At 54.3% G+C, this 12419-nt stretch overlaps 6 protein-coding genes across 6 annotated transcripts; 3 read left to right on the top strand and 3 right to left on the bottom strand.

The window, feature by feature from the left end:
• Positions 1-20: 20 nt before the first annotated feature.
• Positions 21-1397, bottom strand: EI97DRAFT_371587 (DHH phosphoesterase; the record flags this gene model as incomplete). Its single annotated transcript, XM_033795303.1, has 2 exons — positions 21-848; positions 903-1397. 2 exons carry the CDS (start codon positions 1395-1397, stop codon positions 21-23), a joined length of 1323 nt encoding a protein of 440 aa, XP_033656215.1.
• Positions 1398-1691: 294 nt separating this feature from the next.
• Positions 1692-2947, bottom strand: EI97DRAFT_430937 (uncharacterized protein). The gene is made up of 2 exons (XM_033797815.1): positions 1825-2947; positions 1692-1731 (listed from the first exon to the last, which is right to left on the bottom strand). Exon 1 carries the CDS (start codon positions 2618-2620, stop codon positions 2081-2083), a length of 540 nt encoding a protein of 179 aa, XP_033656214.1. The 5' UTR covers positions 2621-2947; the 3' UTR covers positions 1692-1731; positions 1825-2080.
• Positions 2948-3335: 388 nt separating this feature from the next.
• Positions 3336-3797, top strand: EI97DRAFT_216503 (uncharacterized protein). The gene has a single exon (XM_033793826.1). It carries the CDS (start codon positions 3418-3420, stop codon positions 3679-3681), a length of 264 nt encoding a protein of 87 aa, XP_033656213.1. The 5' UTR covers positions 3336-3417; the 3' UTR covers positions 3682-3797.
• EI97DRAFT_216504 (uncharacterized protein) lies at positions 3798-4722 on the top strand. Its single transcript, XM_033793827.1, has one exon. The coding sequence runs from the start codon at positions 3913-3915 to the stop codon at positions 4387-4389; it is 477 nt and encodes a 158-aa protein (XP_033656212.1). The 5' UTR covers positions 3798-3912; the 3' UTR covers positions 4390-4722.
• A 1093-nt stretch (positions 4723-5815) lies between these two features.
• Positions 5816-7886, top strand: EI97DRAFT_216471 (uncharacterized protein). The gene has a single exon (XM_033793825.1). The coding sequence runs from the start codon at positions 6072-6074 to the stop codon at positions 7758-7760; it is 1689 nt and encodes a 562-aa protein (XP_033656211.1). The 5' UTR covers positions 5816-6071; the 3' UTR covers positions 7761-7886.
• A 1283-nt stretch (positions 7887-9169) lies between these two features.
• EI97DRAFT_430934 (FCH-domain-containing protein) lies at positions 9170-12183 on the bottom strand. The gene is made up of 7 exons (XM_033797814.1): positions 12082-12183; positions 12001-12027; positions 11730-11914; positions 11329-11671; positions 11199-11279; positions 10010-11150; positions 9170-9953 (listed from the first exon to the last, which is right to left on the bottom strand). Exons 1-7 carry the CDS (start codon positions 12121-12123, stop codon positions 9526-9528), a joined length of 2247 nt encoding a protein of 748 aa, XP_033656210.1. The 5' UTR covers positions 12124-12183; the 3' UTR covers positions 9170-9525.
• Between the last annotated feature and the right edge of the window lie 236 nt (positions 12184-12419).

Genomic DNA, 12419 nt, shown 5'->3' with positions numbered 1-12419 from the left:
TAGTCTGTATACACAGTCTACTAATCCCACGCCATGACCGCCTCTTCGACAATAGGTCGAATGACTTTCCTCCCAGCCCCAGACTCGTGTGTCCAGACCATCTGCCTGGGCGCAAGCTCGTTTGCTCTGTGCCACGGCTTGAGACCGAGCTCCTTGTTGTCCTCGAGCGCCTTCTTCACCGTACGGAAAAGGGAATTCGCCTGATCCTCGTTGATGCGCACGTCGTCGCGCACCACCAGCACAATCTCTCTCATCTTCTTCTTTTTGCCGCTCTCGTCGCGGATCTTGTACTTGTTCAGACAGACACTGATGTCCACGCCTACCGCAGCGGTCCAAGCTGCGTGGATGGCGAACCAATCGAAAAGCTCGTGGAATTCAGTCTTCTCAATCTGTTCATCCAGAGAGTACGGGATCGAGGCAAATCCCAAGCTGACCGTGGGGGTGCGGGGGGACGGCGTGTCGACCAGGTCACCTTTCCAGTCCCGGCGCAAGAGATCTCGAACACTCAGATGATCGAGATGGGACTTGGCAGCGCTGAGCTCGTCGTCCAGATCCTTCATCACATCTTTCAGGCGTGAGTCGCGCCAGTTGCTTCGCTTCAGCACACGCTTGGCCGTCTCGATATCGGTATCCGTGGTGACGTCGTTCTTCAGACCTCCAGAGTCAATGGCAATGGCTCTCAAGATGAGCTCCAGAAGCTCGTGAGGCATGTGGTACTCTTGGTCCAGCTTCTCCAGCTCGTCGAGCATCTGGCGAGCAACAAGTGAAGAGCAGCTAGCGGCCTTCTCGAACACCCTGGGATCGGCGTTGGGTCCGGCTCCCTTATCAACGTGGTGATCAAAGATAGACTAGCAGGTGAGATTAGCATACGATGGAGAGAGACCTGAGAGCATTGAACTCACCAAAATCCTCGCATTCCTCCACTTCCGCAACGGCACCGCATGATCCACCAGCACAATCCCCCTCAACTTCGGACTCAACGTCTCGGGATCCTCAGGCAACTCATCCATGGTCAGCAAATCCTCATGCCCCGGTGTCATCTTCGACTTCTTCAACGCCAACTTATTCTCGGGCCGCAGATCCAATGCATCCGTCGGCGTCTGCAACAACGCAATCGCCTTGACGGGCTGGGACGAGTTCTCCGTCGAATGCTCCAGATGGTATGCCCAGGTCAGTGCAGATGTCATGCTATCCAGGTCTCCTCCCTCGTTGCCTTGCACGAGGATCCACTCCGAGGCGCGGCCCGCTTGCCAGTCGATGAGGAATTCTTTCTTGGTCGCGCGGCTCCATTCGCTGAAGTGCCCGGCGCCTTGTTTGTGCGATGTGCCGAAGGGGCGGGCGGGGGATTGCTCGAGGACGGCTTGTGCGGAGTCTGGCTGTTGAGGTGCGGATGGCATGGCGGTGAGTGCGGCGGTTGCTATCGAGAGCGTTGTGAGGAGGTAGCGTATGCACTTCGACATGGTGAGTCCGTGCGTGAGGAATTAAGAAATGTTGTGACTGCCCTCCATTTGTCAATAGTATCGATGATTGTCGTCTGTGTACTCCGTATTTACTACTAGCTGAAGTATGCAGCTGGAGATAATCGGAGGTTGGTCGTCATGGGTCCTGGCAAAGCGTGCCGTCAGCCAAGAGCGACCGAAGCTTGGCAGCGAATGAAGCATGCTTTCCCTCTCTTCCTACACAGCTTTTGACAACGTTAGTTTCTACTGAGAAACGACAAAGTTGTGTAAGGTGGGAGTCTTCAAATATATACAGCTCCGGGCATTCCTAGTATCGCACCAGATTCTCTGCAAGACCTGGTTAACAGTGACTTTACCTCAACAGCTTCCCCTTACCTCTCAATCGAACGGCTATGAGAAGGATCCAAGGTCGCGAGGTGTTGACGAAAGAATAAGAGATATAAGGCAGGGACGTAGCAATTGCTTGGAGTATCTAACGCCTAATATTTTACCTCCATACAAGTTCATAACTCATGATCACGCTGACATACAATACAACCACCATGCCTCGCCTCAAACAAAAGCGCAACGATTCCTCTCCACCATGAACAACTCACAACCGCAACTCATGACTCCGACTCTCACCCCCTCGACCCACTCGAACCACTCGAACCCGACCGACCCCTGCGCAACACCCCCCTTCTCCTTTCCTTGCTCTCCTCCTTCCCCTCTTCCCTCTCCCTACTCCGACTCTTACTCTTACTCTTCGACACACTACTACTCATCTTCAACGGACTCCTCGTCCGGCCCTCCGAACCCCTCGACTGCGCACTCGCACTACTAGCCGTACTACTCCGACTCCGCGTCCTGACAGGCGACCCCGTCCTCCTCGCCACCGCTTCCTGAACCGCACGCTGCAATTCCTGGCTCTGCAGGCCAGATCGCGAGCTAGGTCTCTCGCTGACGAGTGGGAATGGGGCTGTTGGAGCCGTGTGCATGTTGTCGAGGCGACTTCTACCAGTCGCGTAGGGTGGGAGGTGGGGCCGCAGTTGTTTCCGGGGGACGAAGGCCTGGTGCGAGGGCTCGGAGGAGGTGTAGCCGCATTTTTCGGCAAAGTAGAGGCCGACGACGGTGATCATGATGAGTTTGATGAGGAGGAAGAGGGAGGCGAGGGAGATCATTGTGGCTGGGTTGGAGGAGTGATTTTGAAGGTGTGGAGGGGTGGATGAGAGACCGGACTCGCGGTGAGGCTTTCGAGCTCAAGATGTCGTGTTTGCAGCACTGAAGGTTGCGAGAGTTCTTGGAATAGGAGGAGTCCAGTGAGGTAAGGTGATGGGAATCCAGCGTTGACGTCCGGCCTGCGGAGTGTTCGTCGAGAGGACTCTCGTTACGCGTTTGTGTTGTGGTATAGAGGGTATCATAAAGCGAAGACCAATAAGTGCCAAACCGAGTAATGAGGCCGAGGGTTAGACTCTCCCAGTAAGAAGAACGGATATGCCGGTTCCTTGGATGGATGAATGTCGACCTTCCTGAGTGTGTGTCAAAAGCCAGAGTATCCACGCCGTGATAGGGTATTCTTCAAAGTCCCAAGTAGAAAAAGCGCAGGAAACCCTCGATTCTTGTAAACCAGATCCCAGCCCTCAGCTCCTCAATGCGGATCCGGTCCGTCTTCCGTCTCCTTTTGAGACTCGCGCTCTCTCTGCAAGAGGGTCGCGTGCAGCGGGGTATCCGTATTCAGGCCAGCCCTACTCCGTACGGCCAACAAAAACAAGCAAACCAAAGCCACCACAGCGCCCCTAAAATTGGGACCTGAAAGTTGAGGAGTGATAAACTCAAGAGGGTTGCCAGGAGCTCTACTGGAGCAGGTACATACTCTGATCGCAGAAGTTCATGGGGGTGCGCTACGCCTTGCTTATGTCTGAAGGGGGCGTTTCACAATGTCCCACCTTTGTAGCGTTTGCGCTGCTGAGAAGACTGGATGATGCTGTGCTCCGTCCTTGCAGCTGCGCCGCACGACCAACATGTGATGGATCATCGTACAAGCTCGGGTGCGGCAGTATTCGAAGCAAGCGCTCCGGCCCCTCTGGTTCTCTCCGTGATCCGTGATACGAACATGGCTTGTCCATGGAGTCGCGCGTCAACATCGGATCCCAGAACTGGTGGTCTTAGTTCAAACAGTTATGAGCAGAGTAATGTTTGTGATTGGCTCGATGCGCCACCATGGCGTGGCTCACAGGGGTGAAACATTGGGCCGGGATTGGGGGTTTCAAAAAATAGGTTGGGAACTTGGGATGAGAGGTTTGGAGGCCGAACAGCAGGCCGGTGGATTGTTGGAGGAATCTGTACGGAGTAGTCGTCGTCAACAGCGAGAGACATGTTTGGGCGACCGGTTCGCAATCTGATATAAGAAAATACTGGATGGTGCGCGTAGGCATAATGATTTCTCATTATTCCCGGCGTGGTGCGCGGATTAATGGTCGCAGATGCAGTTTTGCGGTGTACGAGGTCGTGGTGCTGGTGGTGGTGTGCATGTGTACGGAGTCGTCTCGCACCTCCAGGGCTGCCATTTGCGAAGTCCCAACCCTCCTATCTCATCCTTTCTCACACTTCTTCAATCAAACAAAGCCGTTATGGATCGCTGGAAAATCTCTACCACTGCCACAATCGAAAGCCCAACTCCTACTCGACGCAGGACCACCAACCCACTAATCGACCGTCCAAACCCCAACCCATTCCCCTCGTTCCTGAGGTGTTGGAGTTAACGGCTGACGTAAATGGCGAGTGTATCATATGGATTCGCGCACCGCAGCTGCATTCCCAATTTTTTGAACAATCAGTGGGAGAGACGAGGAGTTCGCATGAGCCAAAAGTGCTGGGAACGAAACGCCGACCCAACGAACGAACACATGATGGTTTCCACACTTTATCAAATTCAACAACGCGTTCCTGACATTGAGGGCGAAACCTTGGAACGACTAGCGAGATTTCGCTCTCCGCGTTGGTGCGACGAGTTTCAGACGTGGGGACGAGCGTGCATCCCCCGGCCTGCGACGAGGGATTATCAACTCGGCACCGAGCTGAGGCGGCTTCAGGCTCTCGTCGAAGGTTGCTGACGGTCTTGTCATCGGAGAGGCTATGATGAGACTTTGCGGTTCATGCGCAAATGATGAACTGGTGAGCACTGCAGATTGGAGGCCTTCATCTACCTGCGCGCACTTTGTCCGTTTCTGTTGCCACATGTATCCTCATCACTCCGAACTACTGTAGGTAGATATCCTCAATAATCTGTCTAATTAGCATGGTAAAGGCGCGACGCACGCTGAGTGGCCAGCCTTGACTGGCTTGTCGGGCTGATGGTGGGTGTTAGCCGCCGTTGGCTGAGCCGATGCCCTTTGCTCCCCTCTGCGACCAGCGAATGGCCGGCGTAGACGCCCTTGGTGCTGCGAGAGATCCACGGCCACCATCATGTTCGAGCAATGAGAGGGCGTAGGGTTGAGCCTCTGCCGCCCGCCCACCAGTTCGCCGCTGCTGCTTACCTGCTCTGCTGCTCACCTCTGGAGCCAGCGCAGCAGTTTCCGGTATGTAGTGACAGAGAAAGAACCGACGTTGGATGCGCATTGTTGTTGTCATCACGGGCGCGTTTCAACTATCATTGATCAAATGGATGCGTGCCCCTGAGTGCGGCCCGTGCGCGTGATGAGAGATGAGAGCGTCAAAGGGTGAAAGTGAACGAAGAAGAGAAAAGGCCCTGCCAAGGCGCTAGTCCGCGCTAGCCCTCTCTAGGCGATCCAGCCAGAAAACAATACTTGACCAAGGCCCGCCTCTCCCCGGCCCCCGTCGCACCTTCACCTTTCTCCTCCTCCTCTCCCTCCTCCCTCCGTCTTCATTCTTCCCCCTCCCACCAGTCCGCCATCTGTCTTCTCATTCCGTCCTTGCGGCGTCCATCGAAAAACGGCGTCTGGTCGCTCTCTTCTTCGGTCGCCCTGGTCGCCCCGTGCACCTTCTGCATCTCTTAACTTGTCGCCCCTTTCAGGACCGCAGCCTTACGCAGTATTTCGACCTCTGCTTCACCCTACCTAATCCGAATCCCTTCGAGCACGCCAGTATCGTCGCTCTTTGACTCCCATCGAGTGCCCGCCAGTCGACCTCTTCACCCCCTTCGTCGTCTGGATCCACAATCTTTGATCCAACTCGCTTCGAACCTTCTTGTTCATTCTTCACCTTCAATTTTCGCCTGCCTGGTTGGCCGCGCCTGCACTCAACCCCACCAAGCGTCCCTACCTTAACCCAATCGCACGCTCAGCAACCGCAACCCACGACCACCTGCAACCTGGTTAATTATCTACTTGTCCTTGTTTGTCGGACCATTGCCTTCAACCCCTCTACCGTACCACTCCGATCGACTCGATCCCTTAATACTCTAATCCCGCTCGTGTCTGCCGCTCGGGCGCCCTCCATTCATCTCTTCCGACCTGATTCGGCATCCCCGTCGCTCCCTGTCTTCTCGCTCTCGGCTATTGTCTTTCGATTCGGTATCCTTTTCGTACGTGGTTCCGCGCATCCCTTTAGCTCGATTTTCTTTACCCATATCCAACGACCCGCTTTCAAGCAAAAGAATACAACTTCATCAGCATGGATGCTGGCGGTCTTGCTCAGATGACATATAACAACAATGTTCAGCCCAGCGGCGGTCTGGCTCGTCCCAGCGCAGGTTTTGCCTCTCGCGGGAGACTTGGCCAGGTGAACCGCCTCAGCCTCACCTCTACCCCGAAAGTAGCTCCCATCGCTGAGAATGCGTATCCCGACGTTCAGACGCCTCGCACCAGCCGCGGCCATCTCCTTGCCGGTCTTCGCACCGCTCCCAAGACTCCGAGTTCTGTCCAGCCGCCTGCCTCGGCCCCGTACCACACCGCTCAGCATAATATTGCTGTTAACCAAGCCGGCTATCTTCCTCAGCACCTCGATGCCCAGCAAATGTTGAAGGGAGCCAACTACGGTGTTCCTCAGACCGCCATGGCTTCTACTTTCGGAACCGCTGTACATCACCAGCTGGCCCAGCAGCAGATGGTCTACGGTCTGCCTGACCAGGTCCTCGCTCCTCCGTCGCTGGATGAGGGATCCGTTGATCCCAATCTTGCTGCCGAGCTCTTGCAAACGAAGCTCTACCTCGAGCGCAGGCAGCAACAGCTCCAGCAACAGCTTTACAATCTCACTGCCCAACATCTCGCAGAGTTGAATATGCAGGCCTTGCGACAGTCCCAGCAGTACCCATCTACGCCTTTCACGCCTCAGCTCAACAACTATGCACAGCAATTCCAGAACACCCAATTGGCTCAGGAAACTGGACAGCCCGGCGTGTATCTGACCTACAATCAGTTGACAGGGCAGTACAGCTACGTTGTAGATCAGAGGCAGATTTCCCAACAGCAAGGCATCAACAACCTCGCACAGCAGTTTGCTGAGACGAATCTGTCGCACTCGCCTCCCCCTCCAACTCCACGCTTTGCCGATTCTCCGCCAAAGTCGGCTGCCCCCACGGTCCAGGTTTCTCCACCAAATGAGTCCAGCCCTAGCCCGTGGGCTCGGAGCACTTCGCCACCCAAGAAGTCGTTGACCCCGCCTCAGGATGTTGTTCCTCTTCCGCCACCATCCGCTAATGCATTCCGTCGTGGCCACAAGAAGACGGTGTCATCGCTTGCTCTGGACGGAAAGCAGGAGACACCCGAGGGTCCCAAATCTGCCTTTGTGCGCCCTGTTGGATTCCCCGCCACTCCCATGACTGGCACGTTCGGTCCCGGTCAAGGCCGCGCTGGCGAGCACCCTGTTCGCCAGCCCAAGGGTCCGCCCCCGCTCGAGGAACTCCAGAGCAGCCCCACGTCCAAGCATGAGGGGAGCAAGAACTTCGCCACGCGTCGCCGAAGGGCAGCCATGAGCAATCTTGCCAATGCTAGGATCAGACGAGGGGCTGGCAGTTCGGGAAGCATGACGCCTGTGAGCGAGACTGAGATGTCTTTCCCGGTGTCCGACAACGACTCCGATAGCGTCCACAGTGGTGGGAGCGGTAGCCTGTCCGGCAAGCCCAGTATCGGGAGTCTGCGAGCTGCTGCCAATGGTGCCATCGGCTCCGAACTCAAAGCCTCAAAGGAGCGCTCCCGCGAGCGAACCTCAACCAATGGCTCCTACACGGCGAACAGCGTGAGCAGCGATGAGGGTTATGTTGGCGGTGGACTGGTTGAGATTCGTGCGGAGGAGCCCCAGCGACGGAAGATGCCAATGCTGGTTCTGACCAGTGCTGAGAAGCGCAAGAGCACAGTGTATTAGGCAAGGGACTCTGGATATGACGCGTATGCGTGGGGTTCGGGACTCGCTCGAGTTGATCTTCGAGGCGGGGTCCCTGTGCATAATCCGTGGTGATTTTCCACGATGTTCTTACGGCCAGTCATGACTTTTGTTTTTTGCTTTTTGGTTTTTTCTACAGCAGAATAGCAGGAGGGTTTTTTATCTGCTACTGTTCTGCCCTTTTCCTTTGGTTTTCTTTCGTCAACCGTGTAGTCTCGAGTGCCTGATTCGAGCTATATCGGGCTCCTGTTTTCTGATGTTTTCCTTTTTTTTTTTTTTTTTTTTTTTTTTTTTTCTGAACTTTTCGATACAGAAATCACGCGAACCGATTCTAATGGGGAACGCGGATCCATGGTCTTGAGCCTGTGGCTCGGGAACACTGTGCATTCATTACTGGCTTTGACTCTGGAGTGTGGAGCAGGTATGATAGAGGAGGAAACATGGAAGAGAAGACAACGAAGGGTGGATGTTGCTCTAGATAAATGAAGTAAGCCAGGAGCACGAATGAAAATCACACTCTTTTGCAGCTGCATTTTCCGTGACATGTACATGCGTATGAGGGTTATACTCGAGACTTGAATGAAAGGCCGTGTCGTTAGATGTCGGTTCTTTGTCCTTGTGTTCCATTTCAGTTGAGATTAGGTCCTTGTCTTTATGTTCCGATTCTACTGGGGAGATACTCTCCGTTTGCTAGGTGGGTGGGTAGATAGGTAATCGCTCACTCGACGAACCTGGCGTGAGGGATATAGGTGAAAGGAAGGGAGAGAACCGCGCGAAGAAGAAGAAGAAGAAGAAGAAGAAGAAGAAGAAGAAGAAGAAGAAGAAGAAGAAGAAGAAGAAGAAGAGGGAGTAGCTACCCTAGCTTCCCACCTACCTACCTACCTATATATCCATCTGATCCCAGATAACCACCTATCACTTCGGACAAGCATCCTTCTCCCTCGTCTCGCTCTTCTTCCTTCCTTCCCCTGCTCTGCGCCTTACATCTCTCCCACTCCCTCTCTTCTACGTGCCATGGGAAGAATAACCAGAAAAGCGTTGTCCAATACCTTATTACCCCGGTTGTGTTGTTGTAGATTTTACATGCTCGTGGCGATCTCAGTCGCATTCGCATTCGCACCCGCACAGTGAAACGTTTGAATAACCCAAGCAGGCAGGCTCCCGTGCGGATATGTACGGCCTGGATGTTAGATATGAAGTAATATATATGATATATATATACTTGAGGAAATAATTCGCTGCTTGTCTACTAGGAAGTCACAATGGATACTGAAATAAGTACGCTTCGACTATGCGTCCTGGCCGGAAGTCGGCGGGCTGCTGGGGAGAAATGTAGTGTGCTGTAAAGGGGACTCGTTATTGGAGCTGGGACTTGCAGATTGATGTGTTGGCTTGACTGATTGACTGACTGGAGAGCAGAAAAGCTCCCCGGCACGCAAAGAAAATGTCAAGGACACGTTCATCATCGAAAGACTCCACAGCTCCTCCCAGATTTATACATATCCGCCTTCCAATGCGACCATTTCTACAAACGCCCCTGATTCCCCGGGCTCGCTCACACGTTCACCTCCTACATACTCACAGAGAAGAAAGAAGAGGAAAAAAGAAGAGGAGAAGAAGAAATAAAAATGCACATTCGAATGCATCTCCCACCACCCACCACGACACCATTTCTTATATAACCACGCACCTCTCTACCTCTATCCCAAGAACCCCCAACCCAATCCCCCCACGCTCCCTCCCCCAACTAAACCATCTGAATATAATTCGCCGGCACACTCCTCACCACCCCATCCCTCTCGACATCTGCCCACCCATCCCCCGCATCCATATTCACCAGCACAAACCGCTCCCCCTCCGTCATACTATGCTCCGCCTCGCTCTGCGCCGCGTAGTCGTACATGGCCTCGACGTACTTCAACTTCTTGGCCCCGCGCTTGGGCGCCACGGCGGGGCCTTTCTTCTTGCCCGTCGCCGTCGTGGACATGGTGTTGGTGATGCTGCTGGTTAGGGAAGCCGACGACGCGGAGTAGCTCGAGTCCGGGCGGTGCGTGGTGGATGTGGATGGGGCTGAGGCTTGGTGGGGAGCGGGACTGGCGGGGAGGAGCTCGACGTAGGAAGCTGGGACGAGGCCTTCTTTGGCGCCCGCGCGGACTTTCATCCAGCCTGAGCCGTCTGAGAGAGTGAGTTATTAGGAATTTTCGTGAGATGCAAAAATTCGTGGACCTTACCATCAGGTTCTAGAACCGTGACATCTCTCCCTTCTGGGACCGTGATTTCCCCCTCGCCGTTTTGCTGATACGCATACAGCATCCTCCCCTTTTGTTCGGATGGCGCGGGAGGGGTAGCCGACGATGCTTCAAACTCATCCGGTTTTATATACTGCGTGGGTGGAGGCGCTACTATTCGATTCCTCCTCGGCGCGGGCGCGGCCTTCTTCTCAGGCGCTTCCTCCGCCGTCGGCGCCATGGCCCCATGAGCAGAAACGGACCGTTGTGCTGTCGCCGAGTATCCTGAACTCAAAGTGTTCATCGAGTTTACCGTATCGCTCCGTGATATTGCGGGTTTGCTGGCCTGCGCGTCGTGGGCGTGGCCGTTCGCCGGAGTGGATGCGGCGCTATGTGCGGCCTTCTGCCTCTCGTCCTTGAGCTTCTTACGCTCTTCTTTTGTCTGCTCGCCGGGGCAGTCGGCGGGGACTTTCAATTCGCATTTGCTGTGGCATGTATAGCCGCAGTCCTTGCAGTCGAAGCCTTTTGCAGACAACCCCCATATTCGATCCCCGCAGAGGTCGCAATTGGTAGGGATCTTGAACGTCTGAGACTTGAAGTTGTGGTTTCTTGCCCCAAGGCTAAGGTCACCCACGGCAGTGGTAATGGTCGACACCTCCACCTCGGCGCTGACCTTCTGTCGCTCCGTCTCATGCATAGTCTCTTGAAGGGCCAAGATTGCGCGAACAATTTCCACCTCATCTCTCTTGTCCTTTCCCTCCCGAATGTTTTGCCGCACTCTCCTAGCCCCCTCCACCTCTCTTTGCTTCTTATCTAGATCACGTTTGTACTCTGCCAGAGCAGCTTTTGTCTTCGTCAAAACATTGCGAAGAAAGACCACAGCAGAGTCGTCGGTTGCAAGATTGTCATCATCGTGCCACACGGGGCTTGGCTCGAACTGGAAATCCGCGGGTTCTTGCCAGGGCCCGGCGTTGTGCCTGACGAACATCATGGAATCCAAGCGTGGGTCGTTTCGAGGGATCTCAGCGGAGAGGTGGTTGAGGTATTCAATGCTCCGGCGCAGGGTTGAAGTTTCGATCTGTGCGGCCAGTGACCAGATATCGTTCAGCTTCTGGACACGGGTTTCGGAAAGATCTTGAAGGCTCTAGACGAAATGAGCATTGATTTTCGGAAACTCGCAATGTATGCTTACATCTAGCAGCTCAGGGACGTATTGATGATAGTACATCTCCTTTTGCTTGTTTGTTACGTTGATGCTGATGATATATGTGTTCTGTACCATGTTAGAACGTCGTAACCGTAGCGTGATATATGCTCCTTACCTTCACATTCCGCATCTCAAGCTGCTGCTGCTCGAAAGCATTCCGCGCCTTCTGCTTGCCATGGTCGAAGGAGGAGTCGATCTTCTTCCGGCGATTCTCCACCTCCTGACACACGCCGTCGTATTTGCCCTTCATCTTGCGCAGATCCGCATATGCACTATCCCTCTCCTTCTCCAGCTTGACTGCATATTCGGCGTGGCATTTTCGGATCTCTTCGTAACGACCGGCGAGGACTTTAAGAGGGTCGGCAAGATTGGAGACGAGTGCTGTAGCGAACCGGTCATGTTCAGAAGCGCGAGATTCGAGGGTGTTCAATTGGACGCCCCATGTGGTCATAGACGCACTACATCACACATTTGTATTAGTACCATTCGGGCTTGTATGTCGTCTCGTGGGTGTACCTCTCAAGTGAGCCTGGGGTTACCGTCGGCGTGTCGCCGACGCTCAGGCTGCTCGTCTTCTTGGCCTTCTTCTCATAGTACTTCTTGGCTAGTGCGTTGAGTTTCTGGGCGTATTCCTTTTCTATGGCGCTTCGTTCTCGGTAGAACTGTTGGATGTCGTCCAACCAAGCTATACCACCGCCGACCTGCGCATTTGTCTCAGACTCGCGACTTCGGATGCTCAGGGGGAGACAGAGGCGATCTGTGCTGCTCAGTCATTGCAGGTACGTACCCAGGCATTCACTGTCTTAAACCCATCCTAGACGCATGCGCGTTAGTACCAGAAACGGGCAATGTAGATCGAGAAGAGTACCTTCAATTCGGCTCCAAACTGCGGCGCAATATCAATCTCCATGCTTACGAGGCGGCAGTGAACACGGAGAGGGAGCTTGACCTAGCCAGACGCATGACATGGAGGGAGGATGGCTCAGCGGGTTGTAGTGTAGTGAACTCGGAGGCTGGCGTTGGGCATAGTGGGGTTCACTGCTCACGCCGCGTTGTTGGACAGGGGCGGAAGTGGCTGCCGGTTCTGTATACTAAATTCGAATACAAAGAGCTACTGGTGCACGACGCAAAGAATAACACAAGAATCCTGTAGTTTGCACTGGTCAAAGCAGTCGTCAATGACCTGCAGCGCTTGAGACATGTTCA

This window comes from Westerdykella ornata (genome assembly GCF_010094085.1).
Source record: "Westerdykella ornata strain CBS 379.55 unplaced genomic scaffold EI97scaffold_4, whole genome shotgun sequence".
Taxonomy (NCBI): Eukaryota; Fungi; Ascomycota; class Dothideomycetes; order Pleosporales; family Sporormiaceae; genus Westerdykella; species Westerdykella ornata.
The sequence above is the reverse complement of the archived record's forward strand: the minus strand, read 5'-3'. Positions and strand labels throughout refer to the sequence as shown.

Excerpts from the sequence above, each read along its gene's own strand:
- EI97DRAFT_430937 (XM_033797815.1), bottom strand. The coding sequence starts at position 2,620 with ATGATCTCCCTCGCCTCCCTCTTCCTCCTCATCAAACTCATCATGATC.
- EI97DRAFT_216503 (XM_033793826.1), top strand. The coding sequence starts at position 3,418 with ATGATGCTGTGCTCCGTCCTTGCAGCTGCGCCGCACGACCAACATGTG.
- EI97DRAFT_216504 (XM_033793827.1), top strand. The coding sequence starts at position 3,913 with ATGGTCGCAGATGCAGTTTTGCGGTGTACGAGGTCGTGGTGCTGGTGG.
- EI97DRAFT_216471 (XM_033793825.1), top strand. The coding sequence starts at position 6,072 with ATGGATGCTGGCGGTCTTGCTCAGATGACATATAACAACAATGTTCAG.
- EI97DRAFT_430934 (XM_033797814.1), bottom strand. The coding sequence starts at position 12,123 with ATGGAGATTGATATTGCGCCGCAGTTTGGAGCCGAATTGAAG. Across the intron at positions 11,915-12,000 it reads TTAAGACAGTGAATGCCTGG|GTCGGCGGTGGTATAGCTTG; the intron begins GTACGTACCTGC and ends ACAAATGCGCAG. Across the intron at positions 11,672-11,729 it reads ACCCCAGGCTCACTTGAGAG|TGCGTCTATGACCACATGGG; the intron begins GTACACCCACGA and ends TGTGTGATGTAG.